At 40.3% G+C, this 19,743-nt stretch overlaps 1 protein-coding gene across 1 annotated transcript; it reads left to right on the plus strand.

Annotated features, from left to right (window-relative positions):
* Positions 1-3,248: 3,248 nt before the first annotated feature.
* On the plus strand, positions 3,249-12,803 carry LOC120563408 (high choriolytic enzyme 1-like). The gene is made up of 9 exons (XM_039807569.1): positions 3,249-3,281; positions 3,389-3,467; positions 4,339-4,384; positions 5,603-5,755; positions 7,162-7,279; positions 8,172-8,350; positions 10,998-11,079; positions 11,641-11,775; positions 12,674-12,803. The coding sequence occupies exons 2-8, from the start codon at positions 3,402-3,404 to the stop codon at positions 11,762-11,764; spliced, it is 768 nt and encodes a 255-aa protein (XP_039663503.1). The 5' UTR covers positions 3,249-3,281; positions 3,389-3,401; the 3' UTR covers positions 11,765-11,775; positions 12,674-12,803.
* The last annotated feature ends 6,940 nt before the right edge of the window (positions 12,804-19,743 follow it).

Here is a 19,743-nt window from a genome sequence, read left to right on the forward strand (position 1 = left end):
CTAAGGTCTATATAAAAGAGACTTCAGATACAGTATTAGGGGACCACTAAGGCCTATATAAAAGAGACTTCAGATACAGTATTAGGGGACCACTAAGGTCTATATAAAAGAGACTTCAGATACAGTATTAGGGGACCACTAAGGCCTATATAAAAGAGACTTCAGATACAGTATTAGGGGACCACTAAGGCCTACAGTATATAAAAGCATCCAAAGAGCACCATGTCATGGGACCTTTAACAAAAAATCGAATTACTACTTGTCTGCATCTGTTACAAGTTCAAAGTATTATCATTAAAACAGACTTAAAGGACCAAAAGTGAGAGTACACATTAAGCAGAATGTCCCATTTTAGAATAACATATTTTATGATTATAATTATTGATGCATGGATGTGTTCATCGCTTTAATGTTGCAGCTGGTAAATGTTTATGGTTATATTTAATTACTTTTTGTCTGTTTTGGGGAGCATAATCCATGAAAAAAATTATCATGATTTATTTGTTCATTTATATTTTGTAGTAATAATCTAAATCTGCAAAGTAACTAAAGCTGTCAAAATAAATGTAGTGGAGTAAAATGTACAATATTTACCTCCAAAATGTAGTGGCGCAGAAGTATAAATAACAATAAAGTAAGATAGAAATACTCAAGTAAAGTACCTCAATACTTAAGTACAGTACTTGAGTTAACATAGTTACACTGCCCCACTGCTGCTTGTGATGTGAAAGATGTCACTTGAATTCTCACTGTCACTGTGTCAACTCTGCAGCTCCACACAGCCTTTTGGCATCTTGTAGCTTGTTTTGTTTTCATGGTACATTTAGTGTTTAGGTTCTAAACTTTCAAATCAACGAGACCATAATTCAAATGAACATCATTCTGTGTTGCAGAAGACTTAAAACTAGCGATTGAGACCATAAACTCATAATGAAAATGTTTACTGAGGTAATAAATCAAGTGAGAAGTGGGTCACTTTCTCATAGACTTCTACAGAAACCGACCTCCTTTTGCAAGTGCATGTGTCGCCCCCTGCTGGAATTCAGATAGAATGCAGGTTTAAGGCACTTTGTCCATTAATATTATTAACCGTGTATGGTTGGCACTAAAGCAGGCTTGTTAGAAGAAAGCAACGTTTTAAAGGAGAAGTGTGCCTGTTTACAGGTCTTGGGGAGTTCTGCTAACAAAGCCTTTTGTAAGCATCACAAGGGGCTGCACCAAATCTGATAAATCCCTTTAGTCAAATAGACAGAGCTTCTGTCTCACTTTTGCATTCATAATTTTTTCTGGGAAGTGTTTACCATGCACTCTGTTTGTCCACCTCTAACATGGACATAAGCAAATCATATGCCAAGATTTGGTAAATGTTCGCTGTTTATCGAGACGGGGAAACACGGGTCAATTTATTAAAGGTACAGTGAGTGATGTTAATCCAATACACTTTCTGTCAAATTCAGTGAATATCTCCTCACGGTCACCTAGCTCTCTATTTTCTGTGTGTGCTGAAAAAGACGTCAGGTGTTAATAAACAGCCTTAGCTGTGTAAATGGAAATCAAACAGAAAGGAGTGCACAAGCCACGAAATACTTTCCCAGCCAATCAGCAACAGGCAGCGACAGTTGATGTGTGTGTGTGTGTGTGTGTGTGTGTGTGTGTGTGTGTGTGTGTGTGTGTGTGTGTGTGTGTGTGTGTGTGTGTGTGTGTGAGTGTGGTGGGGGTTGTATTTGTTTAAAAAACAATCCAATTGCTTACTGCACCTTCTAACTAGGAAGACAATAAAAAGATATAAAAGGCAATAACAATCCAGATTTGGCTGTGATACATTTTCAAGATCAGCACAAAAGGATATTTCCCCTCTGGACAGCTGGATTCTAAAATCTGGACAAATTTTAAAATGATCCTGCAGTTTGAGCTTGGTTAAGACAGACATGAGATTAAAGGTTGCAGTAAGTGATGAACTGAATTGTTGATATTTGAATTGCCAAATAAATACAACCCCCTCCCTCCCTTCAGAAGCTCCACCCCCCAGATCCACGGACAGATGCCGGCCGGCACATTCACAGGCTTCAGTCCCTCAGTTAATGTATTTGTTAGTTTACTTAACCCTTGTGTTGTCTTCCCATCGACCATGCAACTTTTTGTTTTTCTGGGTCAACATTTTGACGTTTTTGTCACTTTTATCTTTTGTTTTTTTGTCACCTTTTCCGATGTTTTTATCAACTTTTTTCTGCGCCTTTTGACATTTTTGTGGGATTTTTCCTGCCTTTTTGAAGCCTTTTCTGACATTTTTGTCACTTTTTTTCAACGTTCTTTTATCTTCTTTTTTTCAAATGCTGTAAAATTGAATAAAACACCCACATTCAATGAAAGTAGCAAACTGATCATTAATTTTACTTACACACACACACACACACACACACACACACATAGACAGACACCCCCCCCACACACACACACAGACACACAGTCACACACACATAGACAGACACACACACACACAGACACACACAGTCACACACACATAGACAGACACCCACACACACACACATATACACACACACACAGAAACTGGGTGAAAATGGGTCACATTTGACCCGAGGACAACAGGAGGCTTAACAGTCCCTGTCTCTGGTTGTGTCTTTAGATTTGGCAGCTAACAGCTGAGCTAATTAATGTGCATCAAAAAGAGTTGGGATGAAGACCTGATAAACAGACTGTGTTCATATCTCATGTGAAAGGCTCATTGCATGAGTGGAAACTGATCTTAATTCCAAACTGTGTTTAAAAGAAATGCATGTCCCCTTCAAAAATAATCCAAGGCACTCTGTAGGTCTTGTGCAACACTTAAAATGCCTTTATTTTACATGGCAAATGACCAATGCCTTTTGACTCACATGTCTTCACCAGGGTCAAGTGGGTCATTGTCTCCAGCCTGTGTGTCTGAATGCATTTGTCTGTATGTGTATGTATTGTACATCTAAATTATGCAACGCAATTATTTTATAAATCCCCTTAACTGAAATGTGAGAAACATGCTCACTGTTGAGGCCAGGTATCTGGTCCATTGTCAAACAAGATTAAATTGGCTCCTATTCTGGGAATACGAAACGTGGCATCAAGGTGAAATGTTCTTATCAAGGCACTACATTCTGTTTCCACTCCATTCCTTCCCGCACTGTCCTAAATATCCTTAAAAGGATTGTTTTTCCGGTGCGGTTGATGCTTTATAATGAGATGTTGCGCTACTCACTCGCTGTGTCTCTCTCCACTCAGACGTAGCAGTAAGTATCCTTTATGCATTCCCAATCACACTGTTTATTTGTCATTTTTACTTAACCAGGGTAAATCAGATTTGGAATTTAACTGCAATGTCTGTGTCTTGCTGCAGGTAATTTGTTGACATGAAATTGAAGTGCATTCTGGGCCTTGCGGTCCTTGTGGCTGTCTCAGCCTGGGCTGAGGAGGAGGTGAGTTTGGCTCCAAATATCAGACATCTACATTATTTTTCAGTGGTGCAATAATCGCTATCATTTTTTACCGAAGTACCGATACAGCAAAGTAAAAATACTACAAGTTAAAGTCTTGCATTCAAAAATCCTACTTAAAGTACAGGCATTTTATCAGCTAAATGTAGGAAACCCCTATGACTGAGCGATTTTTATCTAATTATACACTATATACAATTAGTTTAGTCCAGTGGTTACCCAACCTACGGGTCGGGCCCTTCCACAGGGTCACCAGATAAATCTGAGGGGTCATAAAATGGTTAATGGGAGAGGAAAGAAGAAAAAAACTAAGTTTTGATACACACATCTGTTTTAATTTTTTGGGACGTTTCTCTAATCGTTGCTTTTTGCGTGAAATATTAAATAGTTAAGCCTCAAAGAGTTATTTATATGAACCCATGTGAGAAGTTTAGAAGGGGGGGGGGTCTCTGTAGAGAAACATAACTACACACTGCTGTTTTGTTAAAGCACTTTTCTGATCTTAGATAATGCAATTTATGATACATGTAAAATAGATGTAAAAAAGCAACTACTAACTACATCTGTGAAATGTGGTAAAAAAGTGTATAAAACAAAATTGAAAAGCAGTAGAAAGAAGAAAGAAAGACAATATTACACTGAAGTACAGGACTGGAGTCTAAATTTGTTTTTCTGTCTTTTTTCCTGATATATAATTTCTGGAAAACTCCTGATTCTGTAAGTTTGTCTTGTCTTGTTTTGAAATTGAAACATCCTGAGTGTTATTAGCTTATAGGAAAAAATGCATCGTATGATGATAATAATTAATTTAATGAACTAAAACCTGTATGCTTTACCCACAGGTCGCTGTAAGGCTTTGACTGGTTCAGAGCGGATTGAGAGAGCCAACAGGGACGTTGGTGAGCATTCTTTTGAAAATAAAGTTTAGTTTGTAGCTTTAGCTCTGGTTCCTGTCCCTGACCAACCAGGACCGAAGCCATGAACAATGCTGAGGAAGAAAATGGATCCAAGTTGCAAAAGAAATATCTAAAGAATGTTTTTTAATTCTTTTACTCGAAGGTCCACATTTTGCTTTTAGGGATGAAAATCTGGTGGGAAAAATGACTTTTAATTAGTATTATTTATTTGAAGTTTTCCAAGTCTTAACAAATGCTATAAAATATTCACCATATTATAAACCCCAATTCCAATGAAATGTTGTGTAAAACGTAAATAAAAACAGAATACAATGATTTGCAAATCCTTTTCAACCTATATTCAATTGAATACAAGATATTTAATGTTCAAACTGATCAACTTTAACATTTTGTTTGCAAATATTTACTCATTTTGAATTTGATTCCTGCAGAACGTTCCAAAAAAGCTGGGAAGGGGGCATGTTTACCAGTGTGTTACGTCACCTTTCCTTTAAACAACACTCTAAGCATTTGGGAGCTGAGGACACTTATTGTTGAAGCTTTGTAGGTGGGATTATTTCCCCTTCTTGCTTGATGTACGACTTCAGTTTCTCAACAGTCCGGGGTCTCCGTTTTGCGCTTCATACTGGCCACACATTTTCAATGGGAGACAGGTCTGGACTGCAGGCTGGTCCCAACTTTATTGGAATTGGGGTTTGTAGTTGATTTAAAGAGCAATGTGCAGGTTGAATTTATAACTGAATTAATACTTAATGTTGTCTGAAGAGGTCTTTTAAAAACACATAATGTAGAAATTGCTATGTTACACAAAACCTAAAACAGAAATTTTGATGAAAATGGGCCCATTTAAAGCTAGGCTCTGAAATACGCCTTTCTCGCTAGCAAAGCATCATATGACGTAGGCAGAGGCAAATAAGAGCTCGCGCTCTGCTCTCTCATTGTGGATGTAGATGTAGTTAGAGTAGTGGTGAGAGACAGAGTGAGATGTAAAGAAAGTTTTAGATTGAGTTTTAGAGAAGCCATAATGGTAAATTATTCCAGGACATCGTGTCCATCATTTTCCTTCGGTTTGTAGTTGATTTAACAGTACAGAGCATCTCAGTGTTCTTAATCCTGCGACCAGCACGAACCACAAGCCAGATCTTCTTGATGTACTAATGAATAAGTATAAAATGTTCTTGATCTCTGTGTCTGCTGCAGTGCGATCTCCTGGTGAGCCGTACATAGAGGACGATGTTGCGTATGAGTCAGAGGCTGTGAGGAACGCTGACCCCTGCACGTCTGAAGGCTGCATGTGGCCCCGGTCCGCCGACGGGAAGGTCTACGTGGCCTACACCATCTCCAGAGTGTTCTGTGAGTAAAGTTCATTCATACTGGGAAGGTTGTTTGTTCATGCAGCAATTACGATTATTTTACGTTTATAGTGGTGGCGCCCCCCTAGTGGCTTTAGTAATTATGACAGGTTCGAAGCAGAAAGTAATCTTGCATTGTTAGACCTTCTGGGTCTGGCTAGTCCACACAGCATTCCAGGATGGGACAAAAACATGCTCTGGTTTATTGGCATTTCTTCAGACCAATCACAATTGTCATGGGCGCCACTAAGTGCCTCGGACGGAGCCCTGGTGCCTCTGCAAAATAGCCTCTGGAAGGAACTTGTTTTGGTGGAACATGTGTACGTTCAAAAGTTGTTTTGGTCGTGCAACAGAAAACTCAGATTGGTTCGCTTGTCTAGCTAGCTGTCTGGATTTACCCTGCAGAGATCTGAGGAGCAGTTAAGTCCTCACAAATCCACCGGAGGTTAGAACGCCAACACACAGAAAGTAGAAGGGGACGGACATCTGGCGGAAAAGAATTTCCAGCGGCAACGGGGCAATCCCGGAAGTGGAAGGGCTAGGATATGGACTAAGCAGAAAGTAATGTGAGAAAGTATAAGAGTGCCATGTTCCATGTAGGAAGGTATGCTGGGATGTTGCGTCTAACAAACACAGGACTTTGACCTAGGAGATTGGGGATCATGTACAGTTATGTTCTAGTTCTACATCCAATAGTTATGAAGATGGAAAACGCTCCTGTGGGCCGTATTAAATAGTAGTTCACGCAACATGACATCATGACTTTGTGTCAACATACACGCCCACTTTCTTAAGCCAAGTGGCGTGTTATCTGTACCCATTTTGAGCGCCTTATACAGCGGACGGGTTGGGTTTAGGATAACAATAACGGTGTTGGGTTTAGGAAAAGAAGAAAGCGACAGTTGAGTTTAGGAAACGTGACACGCGGGACACGATCCCCTGGTCTCCTGGGAGAAAGTCCTGTGTTTGACCCATCCTCCACCCCGGCCAACCTCCCTACACAGATTTTCGCTCTTTCATACTACTCGCTACGGCGTAAATTTGCACGCAATCACAAGGTAGTGTAAGTCAATGGAGGCCAAATGGCGTTGATGCACACACTACAATGTGATTATGTGTCTGGATAACATGCCAATACTGGCATACAAATTGGCGTGTCATACATACGCCACCTCATGAGATCAGTCTGGTTCACGAAACAAAAGAAGAAATTGGCAATCAATTTAAAACTGATAGGAATTCCAATCAGGTGTCTTTGGTTTAACGTGTATTCATCCCACAAAACATTTGAATGTCAGTTTTCTGTAAAATCTTATCAATTGTTGACGCAAAGATAATGTACATTAAATATCATAGCATTATGTCAGGCTTGTAGCATCAACTTTAAAGTGCTTTTTCCTTTCCCAGCCCCTCGTGCGGTGGCCATCATTACGCGTGGTCTGCAGTCCTTCCACGAAGTCTCCTGTATCCGCTTCGTCCAACGCACCGGCCAGAGAGACTACCTGAATATCCAGTCCCTTAACGGGTGAGCATCAGTGCTGGACTACATTTACACAAGTAGCCTACTGTCCTAAAGTACAAATTTGAGTATCTTAAATGATCACATGCCACTTAAAAGATTGAAATATTGTACCTGTTATTACATCTTTACTACTACTTTAGTTACTTTACAAATTAAGATGTTTGCTCACAAAACACGACAACATGACAATGTCAAAGTACAGATGAAAAGATGTGACAAATTATCAATGTCACAAAATGAATTGTCACGTTTCACTTTTCATGCAAAAAACATTTTCATGCTTCCAGTTTCTCAAATATGCTGCTTTTAATTTGTTCATTTTGATCTAGATTTTGCTTTGAATATCTCTTAAACTTACATTTTCGTGATCATACTTGCATACTTTTACATGTAGTGGAGTATTTCTACAGTGTGGTATTAGGACTTTAACTTGACTTTGGGGGTTGCAGTAGCTCAGTCCGTTGGGAGTTGGGTTGAGAACCAGTGACCAGGGTCACTGCTTCAAGGCTGGTTTCGAGGGTGGACTGGTAGCTGGAGAGCTGCCAGTTCACCTCCTGGGCACTGCCAAGATGCTGTTGAGCAAGGTGCTGTTGAGCAAGGCACTGCGCTCCTCCCAGCAGTCGCAGCCCCCTCTCTCTGACATCTCTCCATTTGTGCATGTATTTCAGGGCCTGTGTGTAGTGCGTTGTATCAACAGAGTGAAAACGTAATTTTATATAATTGTATAAAATAAATTAAATGAAAGGATCTGAATTCTTCCTCCACCGCTGCTGAGCATGTAGCCTCATTTCCACGAGGCAAGGTTGCCTTCAGGAAGCAATAGTTGATGTATTTTCATGTCTGCCAAACCAAAACCAACAGTACATTGACCGAGATGTGTCCTGAATCATTACAGGTGCTACTCCTACCTCGGCCGTCTCGGCAATGGGCAGGATCTGTCCCTGGATCGTTCAGGCTGCGTTTACCACCACACTGTCCAGCATGAGGTGCTCCACGCGCTGGGCTTCCACCACGAGCAGAAACGCTCCGACCGGGACGAGTACATCCGCCCTGTGCTGGAGAACGTCATCCCTGGTTTGCACTTTATTTAACGCAGGGTTTTCCCTAGCATTATAAGGCTTAGGTGCAGCACCCAAACCATACTGGGCACCACCTAAGCCAAATAAATGTAACTAAATTACTTTTGTGATTATAGTTGGACCTCTTTAGCAAGTTTTGCCTTCAAGCTTTTTGAGTTTTATTTATTATCTGCTCTAGCTATTCTAATGTTTTAGCAACGGTGTAATTTACAGGGGGGATGGTGGTTGCCCCCCCCCCCTCCCCCTCCCCCTCCCAATAATCAAAACTGTCTCCCAAAAAACTTATATAATTTCCTTTACATAAATAAAGACATTTGAACCATACGTTGATGCAGAAAAGGCACAAATTGTTGCAAAAACATTCACCAGAATGCAGAAAATGAAGTGATTGATGTTGAAAATTTTAATTCCCTAAACCCCCCGCCAAATACACGCACCTTATGGTGCGTTCTTTTTGTCTTGTAATCGCAACTAGTAGCTCGAGCGTGACGTCACATCCGTGTCGAAAAACGAATAACCACGGGTTGTGGCGTTCTTTTTGTCACACGATACTGCGAGTCGGAGAAAAGATGGATTTTTGTAACATTTTTAGTAACATTTAGGATTCTATTCACCCAGTTATTGACATATTACACACATATATCTCACAGTTTGATACATGAAAATTACGTTTTGATTAACGTTAACGTTAGGCTACTGCTCTGCTTTCTGCTCAAGACTCGGTTTAAAGTCATTGTTGTCATATAGCAACCGAGCGTCTCTAGCCAACTTCAGCTGCACAAGCTACAAAATAACTAATTAGGCGGTATTTAACTGTAGCGACATGCCTATAGGTAGCAGTATACAGCGCTATGTTTAACTCCTAATAAGACTGTAGAGACATGCCTATAGGTAGCAGTATACAGCGCTATGTTTAACTCCTAATAAGACTGTAGAGACATGCCTATAGGTAGCAGTATACAGCGCTATGTTTAACTCCTAATAAGACTGTAGCGACATGCCTATAGCTAGAGTATACAGCTATGTTTAACTCCTAATAAGACTGTAGAGACATGCCTATAGGTAGCAGTATACAGCTATGTTTAACTCCTAATAAGACTGTAGAGACATGCCTATAGGTAGCAGTATACAGCGCTATGTTTAACTCCTAATAAGACTGTAGAGACATGCCTATAGGTAGCAGTATACAGCGCTATGTTTAACTTCTAATAAGACTGTAGAGACATGCCTATAGGTAGCAGTATACAGCGCTATGTTTAACTCCTAATAAGACTGTAGAGACATGCCTATAGGTAGCAGTATACAGCGCTATGTTTACGACTTCTTCATTTGGTTACAACAAAGACAAAAGTGCTTAAAATTGTAGATAACCACAATGTTTACTACGTGTGATGCACGACGTAGCCATCTTTGAAAGTGAGCTCGGGGTCCTCTGAGTTCAGACGACTTGACGAGTCGTAAATACGACCTCGGGGGTGTTCTTTTTGCAACTTCCGGGTCGTAACTCTGGAAAACAACTCGTAAAACGACTTCGGTGGACAAAAAGAACGCACCATTAGTCTTCCACAAACCTAGGGAAACCCCTGTAATGGATGTTGTAGGATGAAGTCCCTTTCAGGGGATACAAAAAAACACCATGAGATATTAAAGGAGTAGTTTGACAGAGTCAGATGAGAAGATTGATTTGTCCTTTGAACATGAAGTTCCAGCCAGTAGCCTGTTAGCTTAGTTTAGCACAAAGACTGGAAACATTGGGAAACTGGCTCAGTTGCGTGTATTCCTGTCACATTCTGCCTTGATCTGTCCTTATTTGCCTCCACCATCTGCATTTGGGTCCCTCTGCTGCTGCCCGACCTGACAGGCTCAGGCTCACAGAAACAAAATCTGTCTCCCACGGCTGTAAAACCTACTAATTAACATGTTATACTTTGCTTCAAAAACAAAGCTTTGAATGTTGTTTTACTGTTCCTGGCCAATAAATAATCTGTCTCATAACCAGGGTTTCCACAGGGTCTTAAAAATTTCAAAATCTAAATTTTAGGCCTTAAAAACTCTTAAATCGGCTGAAGTATTGTGTTCTAGGTCTTAAATCATTTTACACAGGTCTTAATTTTCTCACTTTCATGCAACGCTACGTCATTATGCTATTTTTTTTAATTCCGTGTAGTTTTTTCTTTCGCTAGTCCAAATATAATTTTGCTGTATTACGACTACAATTGAGACCAACATGCAACTTATATTGCAGTCAATCAGCTTTCGTGTCATTGGCGCGGATCTCTTTCGGATTGTACCACAGACAAATGGATTTTATTCTTCAGCTGTGGGGAAGTGCAAGTTTAGCGATACTTGGCTTGAAAAAATAGAATTTCGGGCTTAGTTGATATTTGTGATAAAGGTTTTAAACTTCATTCATAATGGTCTTAAAAAGTCTTAAATTTTACTTGGTGAAACCTGCAGAAACCCTGATAACACCCCCGTAAAACTCAGCAAGAAAGCAAAATCCCAAAATGTCAAACTAGTCTTTAACAACAATAGCCTACATGTAACCACAGGTATAGGTTGGCAGGATTTGAGCCCCAGGTATCAATGAATACAGACACAGGTGGATCTCATGTTGTTCTGTTTTCTTTTCAAATCATCAGGACAGGAGCACAACTTTGACAAAATCCTCACTCTGAACCAGGGAACCCCCTACGACTACGGCTCTGTGATGCATTACCACAGGTAGGTCCAACCAGAACGACTGTGGCGGCCATCTTTGTGATGCAGAACATTAGCAGGCATTCAGACTGAAAACAAGCGGCTTTTTTGGAACAATTTATCATTTTTATAATTTATACTCTTTATTGATTCCGAAACTGGGATATTACAATTCACACTCTGTTATTACACACTACACACAGGCCTGAAATACACACACATGCTCAGACCCTTTACATAAGCGGTTACAATAAGCTGCCCTTCACACACGTTTACAACAAATAAATAATCAAAAATTGAGAAACGGTGCATATTTAGACAGAAAGCAAACATATTGCAACAGATCAGTTTAAAGTACTAACTTTAAGTTCAAGTCATTAATGGAAGTCAACTTTATTGTATAGTGTAGTTAACTTTATTTTAAGTACATTTTCTGTATGCGTCCTGGTATTTTGATGGTTTTGTTTTTTGTTTGTTTGGTAACCTTTTGCTTTGCCACATGTTCCCTCTTTCAATTCTTTCTAAAACGTTGGCAACAGTGTGGTATTAAGCATTAGCTTTTTGTGTTTTTTTTTTTTTTTTTAGGTATGCTTTCTCCAAAAACAACCAGCCCACCTTGGTGGCCATCCCTGACCCCAGCGTGCAGTTCGGCCAGGCCTCCGAGATGAGCAAGATGGACATCATCAGGCTCAACAAGCTGTACTGCTGAACCGTCTCCGGGTAAAACCACAACAAGGATTCTTTAATAGATCTCTTTATGTTGATCTTTTTAATCAACACAAAGGAAAATATGTTTGTTAGGACTCGGCAATATATCAATATTATATCGATATCGTGATATGAGACTAGATATCGTCTTAGATTTTGGATATCGTAATATTGTGATATGACATAAGTGTTTTCTTTTCCTGGTTTTAAAGGCTGCATTACAGTAAAGTGATGTCATTTTCTGGACCTACCAGACTGTTCTAGCTGTTCTATTATTTGCCTTTTCCCCACTTACACATCATGTCCACATTACTGATGATGATTTATCTAAAATCTAAGTGTGAAGATATTTTGTAAAAGTTCCAATTGTCAACGCTAGAATATCGCTGCAATATCGATATCGAGATATTTGGTCAAGAGTATCGTGATATCTGATTTTCTCCCCATCGCCCAGCCCTAATGTTCATTATTTATATGAAAATTCTATTAGAGGATTTTCAGACTGACTGTAGATTTTATTTTATTTTTACCAGGAAATAATCCCATTGAGATTCAGAATCTCTTTTTCAAGGGAGTCCTGGCCAAGACAGCAGTATAATAGTTCCATATTAAAATATACAGTGAAAGACAAACAACATAAAACAAAAAGAGACAGTTGGCAATTTAACATAATCTCAACATAATCGCCAGCAGCGCTCAGTAAAAGCACATGTGCATTTAGTACTCAAATAGTCCTTCATCCTAATTTTAAACTGTGTCATTGTTGGTAGGTAGTCTAATTTAAGGTGATTCTGCAATTTATACCAGGATAAGGGTTCAAAAACTTTAAAGGAACTTTCACCGAAGACAGATGAATAAAAAAAGTTCATTTCTCTTTAACGTTCTCTTCTTCTCTCTCTTCTCTAAACAGGTGAATAGGGTGAAGCAGAAAATACTTCAGGAATTATCATCATCGTCGCTGTCATTTTTCTCAATCGCTTGGTCATTCATTTTAAATTGCTTTAATGAACATCAATAAATTTGCTTTCAAGCATACAGTTCCTTTTGAGTATGTTCATTCACTTGTGTACTTACTGTCTGACATTTCAAACCTCCTTCCCTTATTTTCCACTGGGAGGCGACACCTCTTCACAGTTCCTAAATACATGCAGAGAGCGGCTGTGACTGCTTGTCCAGTACTGCAGATATTTTCACACCTGACACACACACTTAATGGGAAATTCAGACCATGAGACAATTCAAATATACACCCAAATCCAGAAATGCAAAACGTCAGAAATTATACAAATATGCAAATAAAGTTCTATTTTCTTAAGTTTCACAGGCTGTGGCGAAGGAGAAACAGAAACTGCCATCTGCTCAAATATATTTGATAGAAGATAAAAGACCAACACCAATCCCATCTTTCAGAAAAAAATCAATTTTCCATTCAATTTTATTCAAAGTGAAAGTTGTGTCTTCGGGCGAACGGGATAAAGCCAGACAGTTCTGTGGAGTCACTCCAGCATAGTGTTACAGACATTGGTTTTACGATTAGTAATGCTGTTTAAGCCAAATTCCTAATCCACCTATGTTACAGTATGTAGCCTAACTAAAAAAAATGGAAACATCAGACAATGTTTGCCTCTTTTTGGGTGGCAACATGTGTTGTGTTTTGGTTTCAGAACGATGAAGACAGCTGGAGAACAATTAGACACTAAACAGGATGTCAGCTCTACAGGATGATTCTTTTCTTTGTCATGTTTTCCCCAAATGATCGACCAACACATTCTCACTCCCTCCCTCTAAAATACGGACGCTTGGTCAGGTGCCTTTGGCGTTGTTATTGACGGTAAAATTCTCCTTTAGCGTAATATCTAAACGCGATTTACCTAAACGCGCTTAGTCGGGACTATTGGCGTCATGTTTGACGCAGTTAGGTTAAGAAAAAGGTCATGGGTGGGCTTACGTTTCCATGACACGCGGGACAAGAACAGGACAGTTGGGTTTAGGAAACGTGACAAGTGGGACAGGAACCCCCGGTCTACTGGGTGAAAGTCCTGTGTTGTTTGACCCATCCACCACACCAACCAACCTCCCTATGCGGATATTTGGTTCTACACACACTGAAGGGTGCTTTTTGCGTCGTATCTGACGCTGACAGCCTCTGTCCAAGCGTCCGTATTTTACGAGTTTGGAGTGAGAACGGGTTGGATCGACAGATGTTTAGGCATTTATTATTAATTGGCTTGAAAGAATTTGCACATAGCTGCCTTAAATGGGGGTGGGGAGGCGGGGGGGCACTCAGCCCCAAATGTTTCTAACATCTGGCTCCGCCCCTGAATGTAACTGATTGTGTTAAATGGCCGTATGATATCGTCTCATATCCACCGCAGGCCCCTGAATTGAATGGAATCAAAATCATATCATGGCAGACTTTGTTTTAGCTGCAGATATCCTATCCTTGTCCAAAGAAGTCCTGATGTCTGACTGTTTATCTTTCATTACCATAACCCTCCTCGTTCTGAGGGATTTTAAGAATAAGTAGCACATACCCACCACAATGCACAGTGTACCGAGGAAGCTGTTCTTCTCTGAGACACCTATTGTGTGCACATTTTAGAGGAATGGTTAGAATGCATGACGAACACTTGGTGAAAGACTCACCTTGACGTTTTATTCATCTGAAAAACAAATGGTGAACATGCATGAGAGGAAATTAAATGAAGAGAATAATGAGAAGATGCTTCTGTCTCCGTGCAGACAGGTGCAGAAAATCTAGTCTCTGTACTTTAGGGGCCGGGGTACATCACAGAGTTGCTCCCTCACCGCTCTCTGATTCACTGTTGTCAACACACTGTTGATTCTTCAGACAGCAGTTGTAGACTCGGTTATTCAAACAGGGTTTTAGTTAGACAAAGGTTTTTGGGGACGTCTGCTTTTATCTATGTTTTACCATTGTACTGTTATGTCTCATGTCTTTATTTATTGCAGGGGTGTTCAACAGGGGGCCCGGGAGTTTTTTTTTTTAAACTTAAAAAGTATTAACATGAATCTAACATATTATTAGCTAAATCCCCACTGCTAACTGGCCTATAGGTAAGGTAGTCACTAATACCCCGTTTATACGTACATCGTTATTTTGAAAAATGGAGACATTTCCCTTCATTTGTGCCCTTCGTTTACACGTAAACGGAGAATTCGCCTCTGAAAACGATTCTTTCTAAAAACTCCGGCCAGAGTGGAGATTTTGGAAAACTTCGTTTGCACGTTAAACTCAGACAAACGGAGGTTTAGGCAGCCGAGAGAGAGGAAGAGGAAGTGATTCGTTTGCTATTTTCGGGATTCTGATTGGCTAACGTGGGCTTGAGCTTCTCGTTACACCGCCACCTACAGGTCTGGCGTGCTCTTGTCGGCATCGACGGCATATATATGCACGGGTACTGTACGTGTAAACAAACACTTTTCTGAAAACCGACAGCTGTGCACGATGTTATTTTTGAAAACGGAGAGGTTGAAATCTCCGTTTATGAAAATAGCTGGCCAAATGCAGCGTAAGGTAGCCATCCACAGATACAGGTCATCCTGAGGATTCACTGTGCCACATGTATGTTTAACATTAAAACATGATTTATAAAATCATGCCAACAATTATTAGGCTATTTTAATAGCTTAGGATTCTATGCCACAAAAGGTATGTGTAAAGGCTTTAGGACGCCCTACATGTTATTGTAGGCCCACGTTGAAGACCCCTGATTTATTGTATTTCATTTTATTGTGAAGCACTTTTTATGTGTCAAAGGTGCTATATAAATACATTTTACTTACAGTGTCCCATCCAACCTGCATGTGGCCCAGCCCGGGGTCACCACCCTGATACTTGGCACCCGGCATCAGGGAGAGTGACACTTGTTCAGAACCTGTCCAGATTTCAGATGCCAAGATGAGTCATCCAGAAACTTGATGACGTTAGACCAGGAAACTATTATTATTATTATTATTATTACCGATGAAACCGCATACAAATAGTACTACTATTGCTATAAGTGCTTTATCTTTAACTCCTGCTACCTCTATTATTGTCAAATCTGCAGTTAATACAAAAGATTGAGAATATGCATACACAGACCACACATTATGCATACATACACCCTCTAATGTACAATATCTTATTCTGGCTTTAAAGGATGACAATACAGGACTAACTACACACGCAACATGGTATGGTATCTGCCCTTAAGTAGCAATTCTCACAGTGTTTTCATTGTTGCGTCTGCAAATAATCTGCACTTCCTCTGAGAGTAAATCTTCTCCTGACATGTCACTTCATGCCTTAGGGCAACGTCAGCTCTGCCAGCGGGACAGACAGCCGTTGATTTTGGGCAGCCTGTCAATCATAGAGCTCCAGGCTCTGAAGAATGCGGGAGATCCAGTTTGGGACGGATGACTTCAGCTGACGTTGGCTGCTCTACATAAGAGGTGTAGTAGATAGAGAAGTGACACAAAACTCATAAAACTCTGGCCTTTTTAAAAAGAAATGGGAACCAAAAGGTGTGATCAACTCAAACGTTTTCAATTCAGTCTGTACCATTGACTGAAAAGTCCATTCTTAGTTAATGTGCACTGGAGGTTTTAAACTTTCCACATCACACAGTCACACACACACACACACACACACACACACACACACACACACACACACACACACACACACACAAAGCATTCTGTTTGCAGAAGAATGTGAAAGCAGCCTTTTAGTGTCAAACTAACTAACTGCACCTCATTCTGCTCAGTGAAGCTTTAAACAAGTGAAGAGACAGTATTCGTTCTACAAGGGCAGCCTTTACCACTCTCATATAAACCATCAAAATCAAATGAATGAAAGCATTTATATTTTTCCTCTCTGGTCAGTTTCATTGAGTGGGTCCTTGAAATTGGGACAAAAACACAGTGACTGCAGCCTTTCACTGTTTAGAAGAAGCACCTGCTCCCTCCCTCCAGTCATGAGATGGTGGTTAAACAGAGAGAGACAGTGTGAGGGGAGAAAGTGAAGAGAAGACATTGACTAAAACTGAGAGAGAGAGAGAGAGAGAGAGAGAGAGAGAGAGAGAGAGAGGTCAGAGGAAAGCGCTGACTTCAGAATAGCAGTGACGGTGACTGAACAGAGGTCTGGTTCAGCTACTGGCAGCCCCTCAGGGACAATCAGGCGGAGATGGAGATGTGGCCCAGATCCCAGCTCTCTTCCTCCTTGCCTCCATTTCCTCTCTCTCTCTCTCTGTCAGTAGAGTCACTACCAGCCATGTCCTTCCATCCTCTGGCCAGGATATGGGATCCGGGGCTTGCTGTCTCACTCTTTTTATGTCTTTCCTGTCTGCCGGCTGGCCGACCCGGCCTCAGAGCCACAGCACACAGGGCCCAGTGATGGCCGACTGGCCGCCCGGCTGCCCTCTCAGTCCACTAGGCCCAATGTCGACAAAAAGGGAGTCATTGTGCCTCGCTGTGTGTCCTAACAATGAGCGAGTTAATAAGAGCCAAGTGTTCCCACAGGATTGAGGAAAAGGGCTGGGGGGGGTCGTGTCTCTGGCTGAAGGTCCCTACTGCCTGCCCCCACTGACTCCGGTCCCATCCATCAGTGTCTGTCCCTTCATCTTTCTCCCGGTCCTCCTCTGGTTCTCATCATTTCACCTCACACCCCTGCTGGGTATGGTTTATGGGTCATCTACAGATCACGTCCAACTATGGGCTGTCAATGGATTCAAATATTCAATCGCGATTAATCGCATGAGTGTAGTTACTGTAACTCACGATTAATCTCAAAATGAATCGCACATTTTTATCCGTTTAAAAATGTACTTTAAAAGGGATTTTCTTTTACGTTTTTAATGCTCAAGTGGTGTTTGAGACGCAGCGCGCTCTGGTGGTAACTCGATTCACATCGACAGTGTAACTTTTGTCCTGTCGACAGAACCATCTGGAAGGGCTTTGAAACCAGAGGTGTCAAGTAACGAAGTACAAATACTTTGTTACCTTACTTAAGTAGAAATTTTGGGTATCTATACTTTACTGGAGTAATTATTTTACAGCAGACTTTTAACTTCTACTCCTTACATTTTCACGCAATTATCTGTACTTTCTACTCCTTACATTTTAAAAATAGCCTCGTTACTCCTATTTCAGTTCGACTTGTCTTCATTCCGGCTCGTCATCGTTAAAAAAAACCACACACACAAAAAACCTATCCATATCCCACCATACAGATAGAGTGTATTTGAGTGTTGTTGGATGAGAAGTATAAACATATACCATTCCGACACCCTGTTGGTTTGTACGCGATCCATCGCATCTGCACAGACCCGGTGCTAATACGACACTGGTGCCTTAACGACCGTTATCTACCGGACCGAATAGCAACGCGGATTTCGGTGCTTTATTTAGGTGCAACTTAAATGCCTGCGCATCTCTCTGATGCTCCGAAAACGGACGTTAGAGGGAACTGAAACATCGCTGCACGGGACGCTAGTTAACACTACACTCGACAGCAGGTAACGTTAGCATACCGTTAGCGAGCAGCTGGAGTAAACACGGTTAAAATGCTGATAGCTAAACGGTGTAAAAGTGTGTCTGGATTTCACTGGAGAGGATTGTAACACAAGACTGTAGCTGAGAATTTGGCCCGCCCATGAGAGAGAGAGAGAGAGACATCATGGCTTTCAAACGAGCAAAGTGACAGTTGGTCAAGGCCACACCCCCCCCCCCCTCTCTCTCCTCCTCAATAGCTACAGACACAGAAATGACACATACTAAGGAAAGCTCATTGTGGGACTGGCTCTAGTGGCTGTAATTCTGCACCAAGGTTGAATTTCGGGAAAGAGACTTCAGATACAGTATTAGGGGACCACTAAGGTCCTATTTTTTTTTTTTTTTTTTTTTTTTTTTTTATTTTTTTTTATTTTTTTTTTTTTTTTTTTTTTTTTTTTTTTTTTTTTTTTTTTTTTTATTTTTTTTTAATATTTTTTTTATTATTTTTTATTATTTTTTTTTAATTTTTTTTAAAAAAAAAAAATTAATTTTTTTTTTTTTATTTTTATTTAATATATAAAGAGACTTCAGATACAGTATTAGGGGACCACTAAGGCCTATATAAAAGAGACTTCAGATACAGTATTAGGGGACCACTAAGGTCTATATAAAAGAGACTTCAGATACAGTATTAGGGGACCACTAAGGCCTATATAAAAGAGACTTCAGATACAGTATTAGGGGACCACTAAGGTCTATATAAAAGAGACTTCAGATACAGTATTAGGGGACCACTAAGGCCTATATAAAAGAGACTTCAGATACAGTATTAGGGGACCACTAAGGCCTATATAAAAGAGACTTCAGATACAGTATTAGGGGACCACTAAGGTCTATATAAAAGAGACTTCAGATACAGTATTAGGGGACCACTAAGGTCTATATAAAAGAGACTTCAGATACAGTATTAGGGGACCACTAAGGTCTATATAAAAGAGACTTCAGATACAGTATTAGGGGACCACTAAGGCCTATATAAAAGCATCCAAAGAGCACCATGTCATGGGACCTTTCATTTTGACAGCCCTACTCCCAACACCTGCAGAAAACACTGCACAGCTAACTATAACTACTGTAATTTATTCCCCAGTACATTTTCTCAAGCTCTGTACCTGAGTGCGATTTTAAGGCACGAAATGTTCGAATAGGGATGTGAAAAAAGGTTTTTTTTATTTAAAAAAGATATCTATTATGTTTGTGCCTTGAAGAAGAAACCATCTAACAACAGAAACTTCTGCCCATGTGCTTAAAAATCTGATTAAATGTGGCTCCCCCTTTATGTAAAAATGTTGCTAAATTTGAAGCGCTTTTTCCTAACGTGCATGAGACTCCCTCACGTTAGCATTAACGTGCGTTGTCACAGATGTTCCTCAGGTCCTAACATCATTTGAGATGCTGATTTTGGAGGCAGGGTTATCCATG

Source organism: Perca fluviatilis, chromosome 8 (assembly GCF_010015445.1).
Source record: "Perca fluviatilis chromosome 8, GENO_Pfluv_1.0, whole genome shotgun sequence".
Taxonomy (NCBI): Eukaryota; Metazoa; Chordata; class Actinopteri; order Perciformes; family Percidae; genus Perca; species Perca fluviatilis.